Source organism: Lepidothrix coronata, unplaced genomic scaffold (genome assembly GCF_001604755.1).
Source record: "Lepidothrix coronata isolate B3197 unplaced genomic scaffold, Lepidothrix_coronata-1.0 Scaffold62, whole genome shotgun sequence".
Taxonomy (NCBI): Eukaryota; Metazoa; Chordata; class Aves; order Passeriformes; family Pipridae; genus Lepidothrix; species Lepidothrix coronata.
This window is the reverse complement of record NW_016690242.1, coordinates 1,229,649-1,253,020: the sequence shown is the minus strand read 5'-3', so window position 1 is coordinate 1,253,020 and position 23,372 is coordinate 1,229,649. Positions and strand designations below refer to the sequence as shown.

The 23,372-nt window shown below is 36.9% G+C and overlaps 1 protein-coding gene across 1 annotated transcript in view; it reads right to left on the bottom strand.

Moving 5' to 3' along the window:
• The window catches only part of CDK14 (cyclin dependent kinase 14), a 316,963-nt gene that overhangs the window by 80,599 nt on the left and 212,992 nt on the right, over positions 1 to 23,372 (bottom strand). The window contains exons 10-11 of the mRNA XM_017817641.1: positions 18,533 to 18,596; positions 5,823 to 5,871 (exon numbers count right to left, since the gene is read on the bottom strand). Coding sequence (XP_017673130.1) covers positions 5,823 to 5,871; positions 18,533 to 18,596 — 113 coding nt within the window. The remainder of the gene's footprint in view (positions 1 to 5,822; positions 5,872 to 18,532; positions 18,597 to 23,372) is intronic.

Genomic DNA, 23,372 nt, shown 5'->3' with positions numbered 1-23,372 from the left:
CAGCATAGAGTTATTGGTACTCTAAAAAAAAAAAAAAAGACAAGGGTTTTTGTCATTGAGTTTAGGAGGCTTACTAGTATTGTTAACTGGGCCAAGAGGATGTAACACAATACTTAAAGCTTAGCAGCACAAAAGAGGGGGAATTTAGAATAAAGTAAAAATAAATTAAATGTCAGGATAAATATTCTATCAATGAGGTCTGTTACGAATAATCTTCTCCCTAAAAGGTGTAACATTTTAGCATTTTACGGTTGCTCCAATTTGAAAGGAAGATTCGAATATAAATCAGAAAGGATTTTTCAGCTTGGCGAGAGGATAGAGAAACTCTAGAGATCTTCCTCGGTCTTTGGCTTCAATCAGTATCCTGTAATTCCTCACCACAGAGCTGACGGAGCCCGCAGCCGAGCTCCTCGTGGTGCCACGCACACAGAAAACAGAGCTAAGCGGGCACAAAAAAAGGGCACTTCAGTGCAAACAGGCGGCTTCCACCACCCTGAAATTAATTTAATAAACCCCAACGAGCAGTGAAATAAACAAAAAAAAAGCGGTGTCGGGAAACACTCGCGCCCAGCCCGCCCGGCGCTGCCCCCTGCCGCGGGCAGCGGGTTTGCCGCGCACACGGACAGGAGAGACCGGAACGGCTGCTCGTGTTTGCCGCAGGTTAACACAGGTGTTATCGTGACGTGATTCCTAAGGTCCCTCAGGAAACGAGGTATTTGTGGGAAATAGGGAAAAAAAAACCGGGAAATCCAAAATGGCTTTTTTTCCAGTGCAGCAGTATCACTGCAAACCATAGGGAGCCAGAAGCAGGTTTATAAGCCTCTAAATCACAAATACTTCTAAAAAATCTTCTCATTTTGTGTCCAGTTTCCATCCTAGCTCCCCCAGCGTGATCCCTGATCCCTCTTGGCCAGCAAGTGAGGGGCCAGCCCCTGCACCCCTGCGATGTGCTCACACTGCACACAGAGCACACAGCCAGCCCACCTCTGCTCAGTACTGCTTGAAATCCTTATTTGTCGGATTTATCCATCAGAAAGGTTTCTGCAATGACAACACTAAAGCTCTTTGTTTCTACTGTGCCAGAGAGCTTGAGTATTCCTTCAGTGGAATGATAGACTAAGTTACAATGAGTAATGCTGGTGAAGGGACAAGAGGTGAAGGGATAAAAGCGACAATTAGAAAAGTGCTTTTTCTTTAGCCAAAATCCCACTAAGGCAAAGATTTTCTTAAAAAAACAAACAACAGAACACCAAACCAAAAAGACTTTCCAAGTCTCTGCTTTAAGCAACTCCATAGTCTGTACCATGCTTGAAATGAAATACAGACGAAAAATGCATGGATTCATCTCTGTTCACTCACTTTGCTTTCTTCAGGAAGTTTTCACTGAGTAACAGTCCCAAAATAGGCCAGTCCATCCTGGAATGCAACTTTTAAACACCCTGGCCTCAGAAAGGGAGGTCTCAGGCACAGAGGCCATCTTGTTAAAGGAAGAAATCCCCAGCAGTGGGACTGGATATGAGAATAAAGTGATATTTATATAATAAATACAGCCATGTTGGGGAATTATGAAGTAGTAGTCCTATTTATGCCGAGCAGAATTAGTTTTCAACTGCACCTTTTCTTTCCAACCTAATTTCTCACAATACAACCCATTATGACAGAAGGATCTGAAAAAGCTTTTTATATCCTACCAAATATACACAAGGATAATTAGTTCTCTTTTGTTATTCTTCTGTAAGGGTTTATTATTGTGGAGAAGCTTTTGCAAATTGAAAGAGGTTGCATTGCATTCTGAAGGCAGAGCTGTTCTTGGTTTTTATTGTGTGGAGATAATTGAACAGAAAAGTTCAGGAAAAAAGGTGAAAATATAATTCATTATGGTCTCTATAGGAAGATCAGATTACCACATCTTAGTTCTTTTTAGACCAGCATTTTATAATTACATTCCACAGTATGTTAGGTCATGCTGTGTAGGTGAAGCTTCTTACTAGACAGAAGCAAACGTCAATGCAACTTTTGTTTCCTAACTTTATAAGCATTTCTACAAAATTTGTAGACTCCATCTTATCTAGTAAATACTCTCTATAATCTTTCAGTAATTTGACAACCAGTAAAGGAATTTGGTGTTGAAGTCTCCAAAGAATTTAATTCACTGTGAGAGTGACATTATTTCCCTCAAACACTTCACACAAGTCGCCTCTAATGTTGACCAATTCTATTTTAAGAATTTTAGGGATCTGACTTAAATAATGAGCCTGCTGGGTTTCACTTTGTCATTGCTGTTAAATTCCATACTTTTAGCTAATTTCCAGTTAGAGTGGGAATTAGAGCTATTGGCTTGTGTCCAATATTGTTCCATTGTCCTGCTTTGCCTTTAAAATTCACATCTTGTAGAAGCTGGCACAGTTGGACAGGTGCAATTATTTTGCTTCCAGACTACCATTTGTGGCTTTTTTGGAAGTTTGGGGTTGGATTTTTTTGCCTCTTTTCCATCTACCTTACAGACATGAAGCTGGCTCTGTAGATGTTGAAAGCGCATTATTCTTCCTTCTAGTAACTTCCCCTTATATAAATTGAATTATAACACAAATTTTGAGGTAAAAGCCTCTTTGAAAGCTTCTAAACCCACATTCTAACCCTTCCATGCCAGGACCTCAAAACACACATATATATATAAACAAGATAAAGGGCCAGCCTGTGCCTGAAAGATGAAACAGTAGATAGTGAAAGTTTCATTGTGTTTAGAAAATTAAAGATGTACTCTTCCAGTCTGGGAGTATGAAGTTCAATGTTGTGCTCTGTGGTACAGTTCCTATGGCAATTTCTGTGTGAAAAATTCTTAAATTTCTTTCTATCTCAACCCCTCCCCTATAAAATGCAGTAACAGGAGAACATCTTAAGCATACACGTAAATCCTTCCAAAAAAGGTATGTCTTTCTAAGGTACTAAGATGTTGAGAGGAAGTAACTCTGTAACAAAACCAATACATATTTAAAAATAAAAAGCTGTATGTTTTTCTCCACAAGGGTCTCATGTTTATTGCCAACTACCCTTAAAACAATTCTAAATGAGACATATTTTGTGTCATCAACAATCTTCAACAAATTAAATCACGAAGCTAAAAAGGTGGGGTTTTTTTAAGAGATTGCTGCTTTTTGAAACACCATAAGAAAGAAAGAAAATTTCTAGAATGAATTGGTCTATCCATGTGTTAAGTTTTACAGCTGAATTATAAACTCTTGGGAATATGATGTCTTAAACAGAAATGTTTATGCATCCTCAACCGCAGCTGTGCAAGCAACAGCACTCTAATACAGCACACAGATAAAGATTTACACTTGAAAAAGAGAAAATCCTTTACATTTCAAATGTGAATCATATATAATTTTGAGGCACTGAATATATCCTATTATAGTAGAACTACACAAATGAAGCACTGAACTCTATGTATTGTCATTGCTTTCAGTCTTTCAATCCCTTCATTTATGCTGAAAAATTGCAAATCCTTTATGCACAGAGCATAGAAAATGTATAAATATTTTTGAAGAGGTTTCTTAGAATTTAAAAAACTATGGTTTTATTTGAGTCAGCCTGTGATGTGATCACAACTTGTGTCAATTAGGAAATTTGAGCAACCAAGGCTTTGTTTTAAGCAAACTGGTTGTTTTTCTTTTTTTTTTAATCTATTATATGAAAACAGAAATTTCCTGTAATGTTCTTGAAGGAAATACAAGATAGTAACTTTTCAAATTCAAACCCATTATTGTACTTATTAATACATAACTGTATATTTTAACAGTTTAACTGCTGGTAAAACATAGAAACGCTCAGTCCAGGCCTGCAGGATGGATAGAATAGCATGCCAGTATCTATTCTCATTACTTACGCAAATATATGCCCCCAAGGAAACACATTCACATCAATATTAGTTTCCTTGTCCTTTCCCAATCCAGATCTAATTGTCTATGTTGTAATATAATTGCTTCTTCCAAGGTTTTGGATTTCATTAACTACTTTCTAATTAAAATTGAACTTGCAAGTTTGTTGATTGTTAAGGGACAGAATACAGACAATTATAGTGACTTTATTTTTAAAAGGAAAGTTGTGACTTTCAGGAAATTGCATTATTCCAAGCAGTAAGATTGAGGTAGAGACAAACATTGTAAGATGCCTGCAAGGATCACAACAACTGGCAAAATGGTTTGAGATATTCACAAAAGCCAAATATAAGTGAAGCTAATCTTCCTGTTGCTCCATCTACAGTAAATAGGAGAAGGATTTACCCACAAAACCCACCAAATTAGGCTCCTAGTCTGAACTGCACAAGCCAGGAACTTTTCTATAGACTGTTAAAAGTCAATTAATGGAAGCCAGTGACACTTAACCTTTGTGAAGGCCTGCACTGAAGCCAGTGTCAGCTTTATGCCTCATTGCAGGAATTAGGAAGTTACTGCTAACCATGGAAGATCCAGTAGTACTGCAAAGTGAGGTACAAGGTCATGAAAGATCCCTGGCACTGCAGAAATACAAGGTTAGACTCAGAGGATGAACATCAATGGTATCACATCCAACAACTAACACCTAATTTTAACAATCTTGCTACCTTAAGAGATTTCTCCTTGTTCAGTCAACCACAATTTCAAAAGTCATTGGGGTTTTTTTTAAAGGAAAAATACCTTTGTGTTTCAGTCAGAATTGATTTGGGAAGGAGCAGATAGAGAAAAAATAACAGAATGGCAAAGTGAGTATAAACCTAAACACACCTTGTACCATGCTATGGATTTTGCATTTGTAGACACACTTCATTGCTAATAAGTTAATGTATAGAAAAAGGATTTGGATTTCTACTCATATCAATAAATTTCTTTCTTTATAGCAAGGAAGCTCCTTCACCAAAACATTTTGTATCTTCAGTTTCAGTGGTGAACTTAGAGACCTTTTAGTTTCCTGCTGATTCATCTCTTGAACTCCCTGGTAAACTACCAACAAGACAGCCAGTTAGAGGCAAAAATAAAATTTTGAATTAGTACCAGAAAGAAAACAGCAATGCTGGTGCAGCAAAGGCTTAGCCATTTTGCAAAAAATTTTGGTCAAAAGAGAGTAGAAAAATTCTAACAATTTTTCTGGCATGACAAATTGTTGATATAGCTGTGATCCTGCTCATCCAACTCAAACTCTGTATGCTTTCTCAAAATATAAAAGATGTTAGTTGTTCAAGACAGTGAGGTCCAAATATCCTGTTTACAAAATTCTACATATGCTGAGAATTTTTCTAGTAGTAACCTTTATACAGATGATTGGATAGGCATCCCTGGTTTATCTGTATTTTGAACATAAAACCTGTGTATCAATGCCCATCTAACGTAAATGTGAAAAAATAAGGAAACATTGAAAGAAAAAAAAAAGCATGGTGAATTCACATTACCTTTTTTCATTCATGATAATTAAGATATAACATAGTATGATCAGATGGACCTGGCGACAGGGCATGATTATGTGGAAACAACACTCAAAAGTTGATTAGCAATATATTCTTTAAAAGTTTCTTAATTGTTATAGATGAACAGAGAAAAAAAGATTCAAAACTGAAACCCCAAAGCAATAACACAGCATCTCTCCATGAGCTCAATACACTTGTCAACTAACATCCCCAAGAAGAAAATACGATGCTATGCAGTTTCTCCCTATTTACAGGTAATTGGCAATACAAATCTGTTTTCTTTGAAAAGAATAGAGTCATTTTAAGTTATCTATGATAACTTCAACTTGTCATGAATCGTATCCTTGAAGAGTCAAAAATGCAATTAAAAAAAAATACTTACTTATTCCAGGCTTGTCTAAGGTTTTTAGGGCCATACTGTGTAAACCGTTCTGTAAGAAAAAGAAGAGGCACATTCAATTACTTACGCTAAAACCAGGATTTAGTTTTTAAAAATATTTATTTACTATCAATTTTCATCATTTCATCATTTCTATATGTCTACTGTAGCTGAAGTCCTAAAACAAGAGAAGAAAACTAACCTATGAGCAACTGCCAAACAAACAGGGAGAAAAAAACACCAAAATCCCAAAACCCAGAAAAGACCCTAACTTGTTAAAACAAATCAAACCAGCACGACCTAAAGCTCATTTACTGTGGCATCACCAGAAATGTAAATTTTTACAATTATTTCTGAAGTAGTTTTTGACTGCTAGGGGAAAAAAAGAAGCCTGAAATCTAGTATGGTTTTTTATTTTTCTTCATGGCAAATACAATTCTCTATGACCCCGCTGTCATGTTTTTATGCTTCTCAGGCAGCATAGGAGTAAGTGTGGGTCCGTGTGACACACAGAGACACAAAGAACATGATGGCCACATGAGAGTCCATTTTCTAAAGAATATGTACAGATAATGAGCAGAAGTAACAGGTACAATGACAGCTTATTTACTCAAACATCAAGTTCTTAGGTTTAGAAGTACTTTCCCTCTCATATCCAAGAAGATGCTTGATCTGCAGTAGGACTCTAGCTGGAAGAGGAAGATGCTATGAGAGCTGCTGCAGAAATGATGAGCAGTACTTCATTAACCTTTGCAAAAGGAGTTAAATGCCTCTCAGGAAGAAACAAATGCAGTTGTATTCATTCAAATTCAGCCGGAGAATATAATAACATTTTCCATGAAGACTCCTTGCACTGAAATTCTGCTATGTAAACTGGTACTCACCATCACCAACTACCCTAGTGTGGTTGCATTAATTGCTGTGAAGGAGTCCTAAACTTACCAAATACTCCATAAACTAAAAAATTAAAATAAAAAAAAAATATATACATATAAAATTTTGCTTTCTCTTCACCTATGAGCATGACATTTAATAGACCCACTGTACAGTTGCAGCAGTATTTTTTACATATATATGCACATAGCTATGTATGTGTCTTATTGTGAAAAACAGCTGTAAATGTAACTTGGAAGGGGTTGTGTTCAAATTCCTGTATTTCTGTACTTTGCTTATCTGAGTTTTAAAGCTGTCATGTACACTTCACATGCAATCAGTTCTGAAGGTGCCAAAACCAAGGCACATGCAAAATCCTAGCATCAATGTAGATGCTTTGATTTTCTTTCTTATACCTTCTTCTTTCTTTTTTTTTCTCTTTAGCTAAAAAAACAAATGCAGAAGCTTCAACTCTCATTGACGTCACTACTGGAAGTTTTTGGTAAGCAGCAGACCTGTGAACTGTGTCTGAGGGTCACTTCAAGCTTACAAATTTTATTGCTTTAACCATAATGATGCAGTTAAAGAAATTATATCACTCTCTTTTAGATATGTGTGACAAGTGTACTGGAAAGTCAAAGCTACATGACTACAAATAGTTCCAGCACCAATATAAATTATAAATATCACTTATGTAATGTTGTATCTAAATTTACTCAAATAACTTTCTTAGCAAGTAACACCAAATGCTAACTACATAGTCATACTGCTAAAGGCTTTTAGACAAAGATGAGTGTATAAAACAAAAATCTGAAAGGTTTTTTGTGGGGGTTTTGTGTCATTTTGCTTTTATTACCAACAAAGTTTCTACATTTGGAAAATATTTGACTGTAGATGATCATTAGCTGACTTCTCTAACATTATCCTAAATTTTGTAAATTAGAAACTCTGCAGTACTTTCCAATTACTGATAAAGTCAATCCCAGGCACTTAGCAGCTTGGGTACTATAAAAAGGAAAAACAATTTAAACCATTGTGTATTTTCTCTTAAGTCTTGATACCACAATGAATGCAGACCATAATGGTTAAAGAGGGGAAAACAAGAAGTTGCTGCGTATGTTCTTACTGAGAGGAGCAAGTGAAGATATTTCCTTACAATTTTATGTGTGCACACATTACAACAAAATAACTTACACACCTGAGGCATCCGGGTTAAAATTATAGGAAGTACCAATTTCTTTTTATCTCTATTATACGTGGCATGCAATGCCACCTACTGCAGAGGTGCCAGTGCCCTGAGGTAGGTCTTTAAATCAAATGGACAAAGTAGTCAGGATCATTATTAGATATAGCCATGGCTCAGTATAGGTAAAATGCCACTGGAGTCACTGCCTCTGATTATGTTTTAATATCTAATAGTACAAATAAAAGCTCAGTACTGAAACACATGTTCTGTTGTAAGTAGTTCAATGATTGTACTGGCATTGAGAGCATGATCCAAACTTACAAGGGAGAAGAACATTACAATTCAAATTGTACCAGTTTTTTACTAATTCTGCTCTCCAGAGGAAAAGCCTGAGCTCTGGTAAGATTAACAGCCAAGTTGCATAGGCCTCAGCAGGAGCTAAGCTAATTTTTTAATTTTAGTTTGCAAATGGGAGTTAAAAGCGTATATGCAAATGGATACTTATCCATAAAAACTATAAAAAAATAAAGACTTTCTATACTTCATAAGTAAGTAGTCCAACCATAACTGTCCATTTATTTATGACAAAGGACTGAAAAATAAGATGCAGCTAGACAGTGCCATGTAACAAAAAGTCTGAAATACACATTCAGCTAATAAACTGCAAATTTGCAGATTAATCTATTTCAGTGCAGAAAAATGCTGGGTGAAAAGAGAATTGAACTGACTTGAAGCACTGCTGAAAAGCTAATCTAGACCTGGAGACAGAAGGATTTTGATTTTATCTGTCATTCTGCAATATGTTTTGGTCAGATACTGAGTTGGCTCAAATTGACTTCAACAGAGTTACATCCACTGAAAACATTTGAGAAGTATCATACACAATGTATTTCCTTGACTGGACTATCAGAGGTTTACTTGAATCAGTTTAAGCTATTTTTACTGTGGGTGGAAAACCCCCAAGTCACCCAGTTGGCTAAACTGCCTTTTGACCATAATGTCAAAAGATTTGTTTCAGTTCTGCAAAAAATCTGAAAAACTATTGCTATGCCAGATGAGATTTTACTGAAAAAGTGATACTGGAACCAGTTATGTAAATGCTATAAGGGACACGCATGAGTAAAACGAACAAACATCTCAAAGGGATCTTCATTCTTCAGTGTCTACGGCTCTCATCTAAACATCTTCTTAAGTAAGCACCTGCATTTATCAGGCAAGGAGAGGGAAAACTAGGGGGAAGACATGGAGAGGAAGAAACCCTGTCTATAGAGGGGCACATGTTAATCCATAGTTCTTAATTCCAAACTCTATGAACATGCTGTGTGACTGCAGATCATGCTTCTCCTAACTAGTGGTATCAGCTCTTTCCTCTCTACTCTGACCAGATTAGAGGCTCTGTACTTAAAATGCTTTGTACAGAAAGAAGCCACACATTGATGAAATACAGCTCATATTTTTGTACATTATTTTGTGGTCATAGCTCCAACCAGAGTCCTGTTAACTTTCATGGACAGTACAGTTAGATGGGACTACTGTGTTAACTAAGCCCAGCCTTGTGTACATGCCAGTTCTTAGTATTTTCCTGAATTCATCCTTTAGAGAATAAAAAACCCCATCAGAGTTTTGTTTCAGAGTTGCCAGAACAGAGCAGCTACAATAATCTTGTCCTTGAACTCCTCCACCATGGACCAGTTTTTTAGGTCCTGAACTGTGAAACCACAGTATTACATACCTAAAAACACCAATCTTGCAGTCCTAACACAGCCAAAAAAGGAAGTAACTTATCTTCTCAACTTTTATCTGAGCATGTCCTGCATTTGTTCAATTAATGACAGAACTGGAATTCAATCTCAGAATTACATCCCCAAGTTGGCTTCTGAGTCACTTTTCGGAGTGAACGGCTCCCACATACCTCTATGAATGCCTCCGTCCTTTAGTGCTCGATGGATTTAATAAACCCAAATCTAAAGCTATACATATCTGACTGTGACCAACTGCAAGAAATCACATTTTATGATACTTTCAAGCATATGGTATTTGTTTTTCAGATGCTCCCATTGATTTGATAACAAAGAACAGTAATATCAGTCAGTAGATCTTGACTGTAATGTGAGATCCTGGGAATACTGCACAATTACCATGAATGTTCCCCCCCAAAAGAAATCTTTGCCTGATGTACATTATGAGAGGCAACACTAGTGGCGATCCAAATCTCGGTCCAACCTTGTGGAAGAAAACCTTTATAGCAAAAACTTAATGCCTCTCCCTCAGAACTGAAAAGCAAACAGGCAGATGCGAGAGTTTCACGCAGACCCACACATCATCACCCACCCACACAGCCATCCTCCAGCACTCGCAAGCCACTGTCAAGAACACGAGGCACACTATTTTGCTGAGGCAGCTGCTCATTCTCATGAGGCTGATATTTAAGAAACCTGAAAAACTTTATGTTTACAGATCAGGATTTGATCTCAGATGTATTTTGAATTTTTATAGTTCCAAATTGTGAGTATATATACTACAGTTCAAATATTTTTAGGTTATTTTTATTAAATGTGTTTATTATTAATAAAAACACTGGAATATCAACACAGTAAGCTCATCTGAAATTTAAAGTAAAAAGTATTATTTTAATTTCCTTTATGTAAGCACTTAAATATTTGCTAATCTTTTGGGAACAAATTCAGGAAACAAAATTTCATCCTCTGCATTTTAATCCCAAATATACAATCATCCTCACTAGAACCATGTCTCACTGTTACAGAGCTGGCTTTTCACATGGGTGCTGTATTTCACTAGTCAAAGGTGATTTTTTGCTTATGTGAAACAAAAGAAAAAAGAAATTTTTAGTTGTCTTTAAATCCCACAGCACCTAAAAGTGTTTATCATTTGCTTCGTAGAAGACCAAATTAGCCAAATCTTGACTAAGTGGCATGTTCATAAGCAAATGCAGTGTAAAGAGATCCCTATATAGGACTGCAGAAACAAGAGCAAACATACAGTATTCATATTCTTTACTGGAAAGAAGTAGCAACATCTTCCTGTAGCGTGCCTTTTAGGATGTTAGAGGAGTATACAAAAGGACTAGTCTAACATATTACATCCACAGCCTCAGAAGCCCAGTCTCTGAACCAAGACTCACAGTTCTGCTCAGCACAACACACAACCCACTCACCGATGCTGGGCGGTGCAGTTACACAAATGCTCTGGCAGTACATGGATCTGAGCTGTTCTTTGCTTCACACCTTGCAGCACAGCTAACTCAATGCCTCATGTGCCTAGGAAGTTTTTAGGACTGTGCCCCACAAACAATAGCATCAGCAAAGCTATTAGAACAACAATAGCAAAATGGAAGCAGAAATGAGCAACCAGAGGAAGAGGAGGAAATTTCTCAAGTTGGTTGGTTTGACAAACCCGATGCATCAAAAAAATTATGTTCTTAAAACAAGTGCTCCCAAATTCTAGCCACTTTGAAGGCCTAGATGAAAAAAAAGCCTGGCCAGAGAGCTCATCCAGTACACTGTACTAAGTGGTCTTAGAAACAACAGTATTTCTTTCTGTCTGTTTCTTATTTCCTTTAGACAACCTCTCTACAGCAACATTAATACATATGCATACTCACTTGTGTGCCCACATATATACTTACATGTTCTCCACTGCAAACATCATTATCTGCCTCATAAACACGCTCCATCTGACAGCCCAGCATCAAGGGCAGGTTCAAACAGAAGTGAATTTCAGCAGAACTCACTAGTGAGCTTATTAGCAGACCACTGCAGGAATACTGGTCTGCTGTGAGAATTGAAAAAATAGCACTTGCATTTTAAGTAACATAAAACAAGATGAGGGTTTTTTCCTCTTTTATCAGTCAGAAAAACACATGAACTATTATACCTTTGCCACATTTGCCTTGAAAGGACCTAGGACAGGCAAGAAAAGCTACATAAGGAATTAGAGGCAGAATATATTTTGATTTTTAGCTTCTTTTTAGTGCTATTGATAATCAGCTTCTAGTCTAAACCAAAGAACTTAAAATGCAGTTTGACTTCAAGGCATTTTTTATGTTGTTAATCAAAACATGATGGCTAATATGCATTCCTTGATTAATGTTCTTCTCTATTTAAAACCAAATGTGATTAGCTTAAATGCAAATATTTAAACATCACCATAATTAATATTTTGAAAAGTCTAATTCATTATTTCTTTAAAAGGGTTTTCTTTACATTTAAATTAAGTCTAATGTGACTAACACCGTATTGTGATATGTAAGACTCATATGCTATTTTTATTAAAGATTCTATGCTAAAAATATTTAAATTATGTTAGTAAAGATACAAAGACAAGCATCCATGTTGACAAGCAAATTTTCAAGCACTATAATATTTGCAGCTCTAATGTGAAATTAGAGTTTTCATTGAAGTTCATTGACAACTGCAGTTTTACATACACACGAGCTAAACTTTGGGGCTTTGTATGTCAAAGGCCTTGAGAAAAATTACTTCAACTCCCCCCTCTCCATCTCTCCCATCCCATCCCATCCCATCCCATCCCATCCCATCCCATCCCCTCTCTTCTCCCTTCCAAAAGCACCTGCTTTAGAAGTGCACAGGTTGTGTAAAGAGGAAGGACAGATGCTGTTTTCTAAACTTCTTACTGAGCATGAGTAGAAAATGTAATTTTAATAGCTAGCATTGTCTGATGCACTGGACTTCTACATTAAATGGTTCTGCCTTTCAGCAGTGCTCGCACTGGCTCCCCTGCATACGTAATAGGTTACTTTAACTTTTCAGGTTAATATAGTTTTTTTAAATGGTGAAAACAAAGACAATTCTACTTCTCTTAGGTTATGGATACCACAAACTTGAGAAAACACCAAACAATACAATTTAGTTTTGGCAAAAAAAAGGGAGAGAAATTTGAAATTAATTCTCCTTTACAGGTCCCTCTCCTTTCCTCAAATACTCGAATTTTTGAATACTACATCTATAACAGTAATTTAAATGTGCTCGAGACTGCTGTCTAGCTGAGACACCATCACTGTCCTGTAGTACTACTGCAGCACCCTTCCACTTCCATCCTCCAATATAGGAGATGGGAACTTCCTTCTTATGGAGAACAGTCCCTGGCCTACATTAACTCCCTAAACATGCCCAGGAATTAATTATTGGTAAGTGCTAATTGTCGTGAGGTAAGGCAGGCCAGAGGCTGCTCTAACAGTTTAACAGTAGACTCCCACATCACCTGGGAACTTTCGCTGGCATCAATGTAGATGTAAATAAACAAGATACTGATTCAGCGTGTAATAAATTGTTGACAGGCTTTGGTGAAAGTCTATAGGAAAAACTGCTATGCAAGTTTGAAAAGCCATATGTTCTCATATACAGTATGTTCGTGTGTTTGTACCAAAGGAGTTTAGTCTCACGGCCCAACCCTACTCTAAATGAAGACTGAATCCTTTGAAAACAACTTGCTATCAATCAGCTGTTAAGATGCAAGTAGGCAGATCATATTTCTAAACCAAATCTATATTTATTGATCATCTGAGAAGCAAAGTAGAATTCCTGAGTCAGAACACCAGTTCTACAGTGGTTTTGTCAGTCACAGACTTGTGATTTTTTAATAAATCCATCAAGTACCTGTCAGTCTCTGGCAAATTCTGTCTTATGCAGTATTTCCCATGAAAACTGTTTTCTCGCTGTTTCTTTTTGTATTTTCCTTTCTTCTTAAGGAGAGACTCTTACTTTAGGGATTCTCTTTTAAAAATCAGTGCTCAGCAGTTGCTTTCATTGCCTCATAAAGGCACCTTTCAGGTATATTACTCTCTATTGCATCTGATTGTCTGTTGAGCATTGTGAGGTTCAGGCTCCTACACCATCAGCCCAAGATTAAATATTTAACCTTCTTTCACCTAAAAACAGTATTGTAAGGAACTGATGCACAGTGAACATGACATAGCATTCTCATGTTTTCTCCACAATCCTAACAAGTTACTTCTTCTCCTTGACCATCACCATCTCTTCATGGCCATGGTCATTTAATTTTTCTATTGTGACCATATCTTACCTTCTCCCACTTTACTCACTGACAGTACCTTCTGATAAATCTCTATTTAACTTCCCAGGATGGAGGTTACACAGCATCAGTCCCAAACAGTAACTGAGAATGTAGGAAAAGTGAAAATTTGACTTAAGCATAGATGTTGATCCAAAGACTTATCTTGCTCAATTATTTGGGTAGGACTCTGAATCCAAGACAAATCACTGCAGATGAAAAGTTGGCAAGACTCCAGACTAAGAAAAATGGGAGATTTAACAACAACGGAGAGAATAATACACAAAAATCAGGAAGACTTGGACACAAGGCAGGTAAGGAAGCAGTTTGTTTTGGAATACTGCTTCATCTCTACTCATACAGGTAAGACATAGCAAATGACTACTTTAATTTTTTTCTTTGAGATACAGGTCCAGTGATACAATTGGTGGTTGGATCTGCTTTAGTGCAGCAAATTTACACATATCTGAAAGTATTGTAACAAAAGAATAAATAGTGAAAACATATTCTTCCAGTCCTATGTTCATCATTTGCAGTGTCTCTGTCCAGTAACGTGGGGCTTCTATTCCAGATGAAAACTCAAGATTTTCTTGAAACAGCAACTAACACTTTTTCATAATTTCCTCAAACTTTTTTCCTATTTGAGGCAGATAATTTACTTTCAGACTGATCCAGAATTGCTGGGTTTCTTTGGTGACACCTGAGTACCTGAAGACCCTCTCAAGATTATAGCATCCTTAACAGCATCAAAGTGAATCACAGAGGTAACCCAAAGTTACCGAAACATTTCTGAAGTATTTCAGAACTTTCAAATGCATTATTTAGATTATCCTTAAGTAATTTACTAAGAAGGACATGTGTGTACATGTGCTGGTCTGCACAGGTACAAGCTGAGAGGACCAAGGTTGAGGCCCAGAGAAAACTTAAAGACCAGGTCAACTTTTACCTTTGAATATCTTCCATAATATTTGGAATATTTGTTACATAGAAAGTTATCAGAAATCTCAAAGGGGGAAGATAAAATACAAGTTGTTTTCTGACTTTTTAAATAGCAAACAAAATTATGACCATTTTATTTTCAATATTATAGTCTGTTAAAATCACCAAGGTTAGGGGTTTAGATGACATAGATCCACCCACAGTTAGCCTTAGGAACACATTTCTTATTCAAGCTCAGAAATGTTCCTGCATATTAAGATGTCAGAGGTCATCATTGTTTATGCACTGGCTGCTTTCCATAATAATCAGGTCCTTGTTCACTGTAGTAGAGATGAGACTAATGCCATGTTTTTCAGACATGTTCCTCCTCATAAACTGTGATTAGCTCTCCACAGCACAAGACCGTGCCCTATCAAATCACAGCATGAAAATTAGTTATTGAAGTCTGTATACAAACAAGAAATACAATGAAATTTTGTTTCTACTCTCAATAGTCTTTCCAACTCCACAGACATTTAATGTGCCCAGCATTTTTTAAACTATACTATTTATCACTGATACTTTCTGCTCAGATCCTTTTGGTTTATGCTTACACAACTCAGTTTATAGCACCAAAGCCTTACCTGAGTGGATGTCGATATCCTCATCACCAGTGCTCTCTGCACTTCTCAATTTATCACACTTACTGTTAGCAGCTATCAGTCTTAAATTCACAAGCACATGTAAAATGCAAGAGTTACTTAATCCCATATCACTTATATTTAAACAGTCATTTCACAAATCCTGAAGAATAATGGAATTGTTTCAGACTTGGAAAGAAATGTCAGGGTCCTTCCTGCATTGTTCGGCTAAGAAAAGGAAGAGATTAAGTCATCTTAAGTGTATTATTAAAGCTTTAACCTCCATTTTTTTTCCAAAGAAGTCAGTTATGAAAGCTGAAGTGTAACAACAATTTCAGACCATCAGGGAGGGCAGCATATTTGGTTGAGCATCTGTGGAAGGGGATAATGCAGCCTTGCCATAGCTAGAAAGCTTTTGTGCACAGAATGGCACGAAGGAAGGCATATTTTTAAGAAGCAACAGAGAATCCAGTATCCATGACCAAACATCTCCAATGACCTTAATGGCCTGAGCAAATAGTTTTAATTCCAGCCTAGCCCATAGGTTAGAGATTTTTGTCCAACGCATACCTGGTATACCAGTATGATACCAGAGGTGATGTCTTTTGCTGCTCTAACCATTCCATACCTTACCAGGATAAAATCTAACTACTCCATTTTGGGGTATGTGAGCCAGTTTTGGTTGTCCAGTTAGATGATGCTTTCTATTGCTGTAGTTTCTGAAATCAGCAAATGAGGAACCATAAAACAAACAAAAAATCCTTTTACCAAGGTCATCAAGGATATAGGGAGTAAAGAACACAGTATGTGTACAGAAATACTCCCTTTACTCCAAAGGGAGTAAAGAACACAGTATTTGTACAGAAGAGGGAATTTATTTTTTGAATGCTCTCAGACCTCTACAGTGCAAGAGAATTAAGGAGCTCAGCACTTTGCATTAACAGGCCCTAGAACGAGTAAATAGTTGCCAGTAAGAATAATAATAGTAACGTACAAACATACATACTTCACAGATGTGGAAAGGACCCGAGAGAACAAAGACCACACCATGCAGAAATGGTGAAAATACTGAGTGACCACTTTCTGTCTTGGAGGCATCTTTCTTCTTGCCCCCACGCTGCATTTGTATAAATATTATGTATTCATAGCTGAAAAAATCCATAGTCTGGGATGGAGAAAATAAGAGCAAGTCTAACACAATGCCTGTATAAAAATTAGATTTAATGAAGTACCTAGAGTGGATTTATTTCCTGATATTCTTCTGAGGTAATAAACCCATCTTCCTTAATACACTTGGAAACCAAACTGCAAAATGAAACCAGGAAATTTCTTGGCTGCCATCTACTGTTCAAAACTTTGCTGTATCACACGGAAGAATAAAAACAAACCAACCCAAACAGCACTCACTGACACCTCCAGATTTTCTTCTCTTCACTATTCTTGCTAAAAATGTCTTTGGACTGCTGTTACAGACCACTATATTTCTGTAAGGATCCTGCGTATATGCTTACCTTTTAGTTAGTATCAGGAAGAGGAAACATAAAAGCTGTTTTAGGGAAGAACACTGTAGTATTTTTAGTATTTCAGTGAAAAACTGTACTTGTTAAAGAAGTTTCTACTAATTCACTAGAGTTCACTAAAGTGTGATTTCAGTAAACAGCAGTAAGTCTAGGACAGAGACTGAAAACAAAGTGCAAGAAGGCTGTCTGCATTCCTGTTTCTCCAGGCTTTGTCTTCCTATCAGGGTAAACCCTACAATGTATTTGTTTCTCTCTGTCTCTTGAGAGCTACCTAGATCCCTTTGTCCTTTACAGCTCCTCTGCCTTATCTCCTGCCTCTTTGCTGCCCAAAAAAAGCTACTATGATTCTGCAGATCTGATGTATGACAGGCTGAAATGAAAATGGAATGTTTTTCTTTATGGTCGACCTATGAGATAACTTGAAAATTAGGTTTAAAAGATGTAGGATGATAGAGATTGTCACAGTTTATCACTAAAGCTGAAGGGACTATCATCACAAAAAAGGAGAACCAAGAGTTTACTGAGAGACCTTAGGTCTGCAAGGGCAAAAACATCTGAAAGTGGATTCCTGGGTCAGTTTCTGTCACTTACTTCCAGACTTCAGTCATATGGTTATAAATAGATGACTCATCCTAGCAAAATATACTGTGAGCCACTTAAGTCCTTCATCCAAGAGAGTCTTTCATCTAGTAACCTTCTCTTTACCATTTAGTCCAAACCCACTCACAGCAGGTCCAACAAGTTCAGGCTGTTCAGGTCCTGTCCTGTCAGGGTTTGAACAGAATGAAGATGGCAAACCTCTTCTGGACAACCAATTCCAGTATTTTACCACCCCCAAGAGCCAACACATCTCCTACTCATTCACCTGCTTTGCTGTGTTTAAAAATGAATTTCTAAGATCCCCACTCAGAAATTCACAATACTATGCATATTACATATATAAACATGCATACATATATAGCATAATGAAGCTGACCACATCCAGCTCGTTTCTAGGGAACAAACTGTTCCCTCTCACAAAAAGGTATCAGATGGTGAAATGGCTCCTCAAGGATGGTTGTAGAAAATGACAACTTCAAATATAACATGTATTAAAAAATTGAACCTTTGCAGAAAGGTACTAAGAGATGATCTAATTAATCACTTCAGCTTTCACAATGTCTTTTCTCTACTCTTTGGTTTCCTTTAGTATTTGTCAAAGTTTGGTGTGCTCTGCAAGGAGAGTAATACTGACTAGGAATCACCCTACTAGCAATCTGAAAGGTACAATACTCGGTGGCTGAGGAATGCAAGCAGGTCAGGGCTCATACTGTAATAAACAGAAGAAAATTAAAAAGAAGGAAAAGAAAATAAACAAAAGAACCCCCACACACACCCTGAGCACAATAAAAAGCAGCAACAGAAGTGCATTATGGTTCACGCACTGCACACCAAGTCATTTTGAAGTTTGTGGGCAGGGATGCAGCTATCTCTGTTCTGTATTTCCAGGGAGAGAATTTGGATGAAGTTGGTACTTCAGCCTACCTGGTTTAAAATGGGGTAAAGAGTGGACTCCAGGCCACGTATCTTCATTTGGTGTTCCAAGTACCTGTGCACAAAAGAAGAAAAAAACCACACTTTGCTTTAATGGAAAAGACTTAACAAGTAATAGCACTATAGAAAGCTACTTCTCATTGTATGCTCAATGTACCTTACAGTCTAAACTTTAAACAGGCTTCATAGTTGGGGGATGAGGAGGAGGAGTATGGTACAAAATGTTAAAATATCATAATAGTTGCAATGTACCAGTGCAGTAAAATAAGCCATTAAACTAGATAGGAGTGCTGTGTTCCTGTCAGATTGCCTATTTAACCAATAGATAAGTATCAAGCTATCTCAGAGCACTGGTGTTACAGAGGCTAGATAACTTAGCTCAGAAATAATTTCAATCCCTATAAACCCAAATAAGGTGAACAGATAACTAATAGATGCCAGGACAGAAGATTTACAAGATGGTGAAGGGAATAATCAAGAGTGTGGCATAACAAGAATGCACAGCAAACAGTTGTCATTTTCAAGTGCCTATAGTATACATAAAACCAGCAAATTCTCAGGAGATACAGACTTTATTGACTCATATGTTATGCATTGTTTCTATTCACTTCTACTGTCTTCCTTCTTGTAACGTTAGTCAGACCAACTCACAGCAGTAAAATACTTAACACTTCTCATATATGTCTTATATCCTCTGCTCACATGAAAAGTTCACCCTCAGTGTCTTTGGAACAAATAATAAGTAAGTTGAGAGAATTGCTACAATAGGTCTCCCAAATCTGGTTTTGCTTCATGACATATAACTGTCAATGTTTGCTTAAGCCAAGAGGAACACCTAAATTAGCACTTCTAGCAAAAAATTTCTGAATGAGCTCTGGGATTTGATATTTCACTAGTAAGATCTTTCTTTTCAGAATTTACACTCAATTTTGAACATGAATGAAAATGCTAGAAACTCCTTTGAATATTTGTTATAAACTCAGGCCCTGGAATAAAAGGGCCTGATATTCTAAAGTGAAAGCTATTCACATCAGTCTGGTGCTTGTTTTGCATTGTCATCAGTGTACAAAAGCCAGTCTCAGCCCTGCCCCTACTTGCATTGCAGGTCTTCTGAATAAATCTTTTGGACCTGCATATCTTGAATCCCTGTGACATTCTGTGGTCACTTACTTCAGCATAAAGCAAGCCCAAAATTATCATGATGGTCTTTGGTCCAAAAATGTGAAAAACAGCATCTACTCGAAATCACTGGAGCTGAAGAGATTTTTTTTTTAAAATTATGTCAGCTGCAATATACATATGAATTAACAATATTAGAGAAAGGAACATTCTAGAACTTGTTTCACTTCTTAAGCTATGCAAACATTTGTTCATGTTGATAAATTCAAGCTGAAAAGAATTCTTAGAAGCAAGACTAGGAAAGTAAAACACAAAAACTTTTTCTTCAACTCTGCCACAAATTTACTTCATAAATTTAGAAATGAACTTTAAAACTTGAGGTAAAACTAAGTGACCTCTAAAATAGATAAAATTTTTACCTATGAGGTGTGCTTTATGACTCTAAACTCTCAATTTTTTTAAGCAATTTACAATACTAATATGTTTATAATCTAAGAATATTAATACAAAGGTGTCACAGAAACAAAGATGAAGTATCAGTGCATCTAGAGAGTATATGTTCACGAAGTTATTTCTATGTGCAAATTCACTGGTTTTATTTGTAAATACTGTTTGTAGCACATTGCTTTCTGTCCTTGTGATATGTCTTAATTGGCATTTGAATAAGATAAACCTGACGCTGCAACCCTCATTCATCATAATGTTAATTTCATTTCTGCTATTAGAGAGAGCACAGTTCTGTCATTAAACATGGAAGAAGTTAAGAGACACCGTCAACATCACGTCCCTAAATCAATACACAAATAACTTCCACTTACCTTCTGCATTGATCAGGCTCCTGGTGCCAAGCACCTCCCAGACCAGGAGAGGGAGCCCGTGGATCAAAAACAGACATTCATTCTTGAATCAATTTAAATCTAGACATAAGGTCCTCAACTTTGCAACATAGCAAATCAAAGGAATATTCTCTCATCAATATAAGAAAATTAGCCACATCCTTCGAAATGTGTGTTCTTATTCACCTCTAGTTTTAGATGAGACAGAGGCAGCTAAGGAACTGTACAGATGAATATTAAAACCAGCTAATAAAATCTGAAACTTCCAGTGCAAGGTAGAATATTTATCAAGACCAATTTAACATAGAACTTGGAGCTAAGAAATAGATTCTTCTGATTTTAAAAGTAACATCAGGTCCAGTAACAGGGAGTTTGATGGGAAATAACTTCTTAAATGAACCATATGTGACTCACAATTTTTTGTTTAACTGGTTTTCCAATCCATTTCTTTAATAATATTCCAGCACAATTGCTGCTACAGTGTTTAAGAGACAGCTACAAACAAGTTCTGTGCCTTGGAGTACTCAAACCATCTACAATATTTATACATTCTCTCAAGCGTAGAAGTCAGGCCGAAAAGAACTAGGGGTCTTCTATTACCTAAATGCCAACCATTTTTAAGGCAGGGGCACTTGGTAGTTCAGGCAAGGATCCAAACACTATTTTAATGCATACCACAAACACTATAAAGATCATCCTTCTTCCATGTAATTTTTAACACACACAACGCAGAAATTCGCAATATGTGGCTATCAATCAACAAAGGAGGAGGAGAGGGCAGCACTGAAACAACTGTGATTTTGGATAAGATGAAACAGTCACTGCTCACAGGTATGTCAACATAAAGAGATTTGTAAGCATTGCCTTGTAAGTGATGCTTCTAAGCAGCAATCAATTCCCTTTTGATGAGGTGGGATTAAGCAATCCAAAGCAATGAGTTTTGACACCTGCTATAAACAAAGCAAAGCAGAGTTCACATATAACAGAACGGTGGAAAAAGATTTGTGGCTTACAAAAGAGAATTAAGGAACCAGTATGGAAAAGGGAAGTGGAGTAGAAAGGGAGAACCCAAGAGTCTTCTAGTTTTACTCAAAAATACTGTCACTTAGCAGTGAAGACTAGTTACCCAGACCAAACCACTGGCAACATCTTAGCATCTAACTGATCAAATGAGGGAGCAAACCACTGTGTACCCTGGCAGTGCTGGAGAGCAAGTGTGGTCTTACCAGTGGAAGTGGAAGATACAGGAGGCACAGCAGCCAGGGACAACAACCAGGAGCTGGTATTTCATGGGTGACCTTCTAGCCCCGACTATCTTATCATGGTCCACCACTTCTCATTCCAAGCCTGGCAGCATGAGTTCTGCCTCTTCTACATTTTAACACTTTTTCTTTCCATTTTATGTTCCAAACCCTAAAAATAACCACCACTGTCATGGCAATCAAGCCCCAACTTAATATTGGAAATAAGCTTTTATTTAGCATTGAGGATGATTTGAAAAAACAAGACTAACTTTGCTTTCTCTACTGATAATTTGCTTCTCAGTGAGGTAACCATTCAACTTGCATGGTTTAACATCCTATTTTTTAAAAATTGAGTTCCTAACACAAGAATAATCTACAATTCTTAAATTTGGAATGGATTCAGTGTTTTCCAGGGATCAGTGTGGTTATGGTTTCTTCAAAGAAAATTCAAAAACCTACTGGGATTCTGCTGTTCCACACTGCAGCCCACTCTGGGCTCTTTTATTCTCTTACAAACAAGATAAAATGACCTTCTCATTTGAAACTTGCTATTCAAAATCAGGATCAGATTCTAATTTTATTTGTAGGGTAAGAAGTCTATTTATATAAAAATAACAGATTTACAATACATCAGGGTACTGAGGGCCAAATACCTGTACTGCCAGTTGATATGGTTACAGTTTGACAGAATGATATGAAAACACAACATGCTGTTCAAATCTCCATACCAAGCATGATGTAGAAAACTTCCCAGCAAATGCAACACGAATGCACTGTGGGGTATTGCATTGCCTTAATTTTTTAATAGAAGAAAAAAGTTCGTGTTCTGCATCTGATTTGGCAAAGACTCATCATTCTCTGGTGTGCAAGGGAATAATTACTTTACGGTGAGCTTTACGCCACTTTACCAACACAATTAGTCATGTTGTCCTGTATTCTGCTTTGAAAGCAGAAACATCCCACATTACTGCCATGTCTTAGATGAGCAGCAGTGCAAATCTTTCCTAGCAGCTCTTTTCCAGTTGCTGACATAATTAATGAAGAACAGCATTCCCCTTTACACTACAAGTTTTGAATATACAAAGCTGCATATTACTGAAATAATGCTTTAACCCTTGTTAGATCTGATGATCCTCAAGAAAAGCGATGTTTCGGAGTTCAACAAGACAAAGAACATGCAGCCCATGGTATTATTCAGAGCAGAATGAAAAACAAGACCAGCATGCAAATGAGTTGCCTTTCCTTAGACAAGGTTTATGGAAATCAGGCTAAGCAATATGCGGAATTTTCAATTTTTTTAATGTTAGGTCAACTTGATGAGCAAACAAAGTTTAATAAAAAAGTGTCAGGAGAATGCATTTTTTTTCCTTTTAAAAAAAGAAGGTTTTGTTGAAAAATGCCCTGGAATTTTAACTAAGAGTTACAAGCTGGATGTAAAAAATGTTTGGATTTTTTTTTCATTTTTCCTTTTAAGGATGTTCAAGATTTCTGTTCTGGTCTTCCTTGTTGCTGCGTAAAACATATTGCATTTAGTGAATCCTTGGCTGTGATGTACCATGGGAGACAATAGCTGTCTCAGGAACTGAACTTAATCAAGAGGAAGAGAATAATCACTGCAGAGTCATTTCCAAA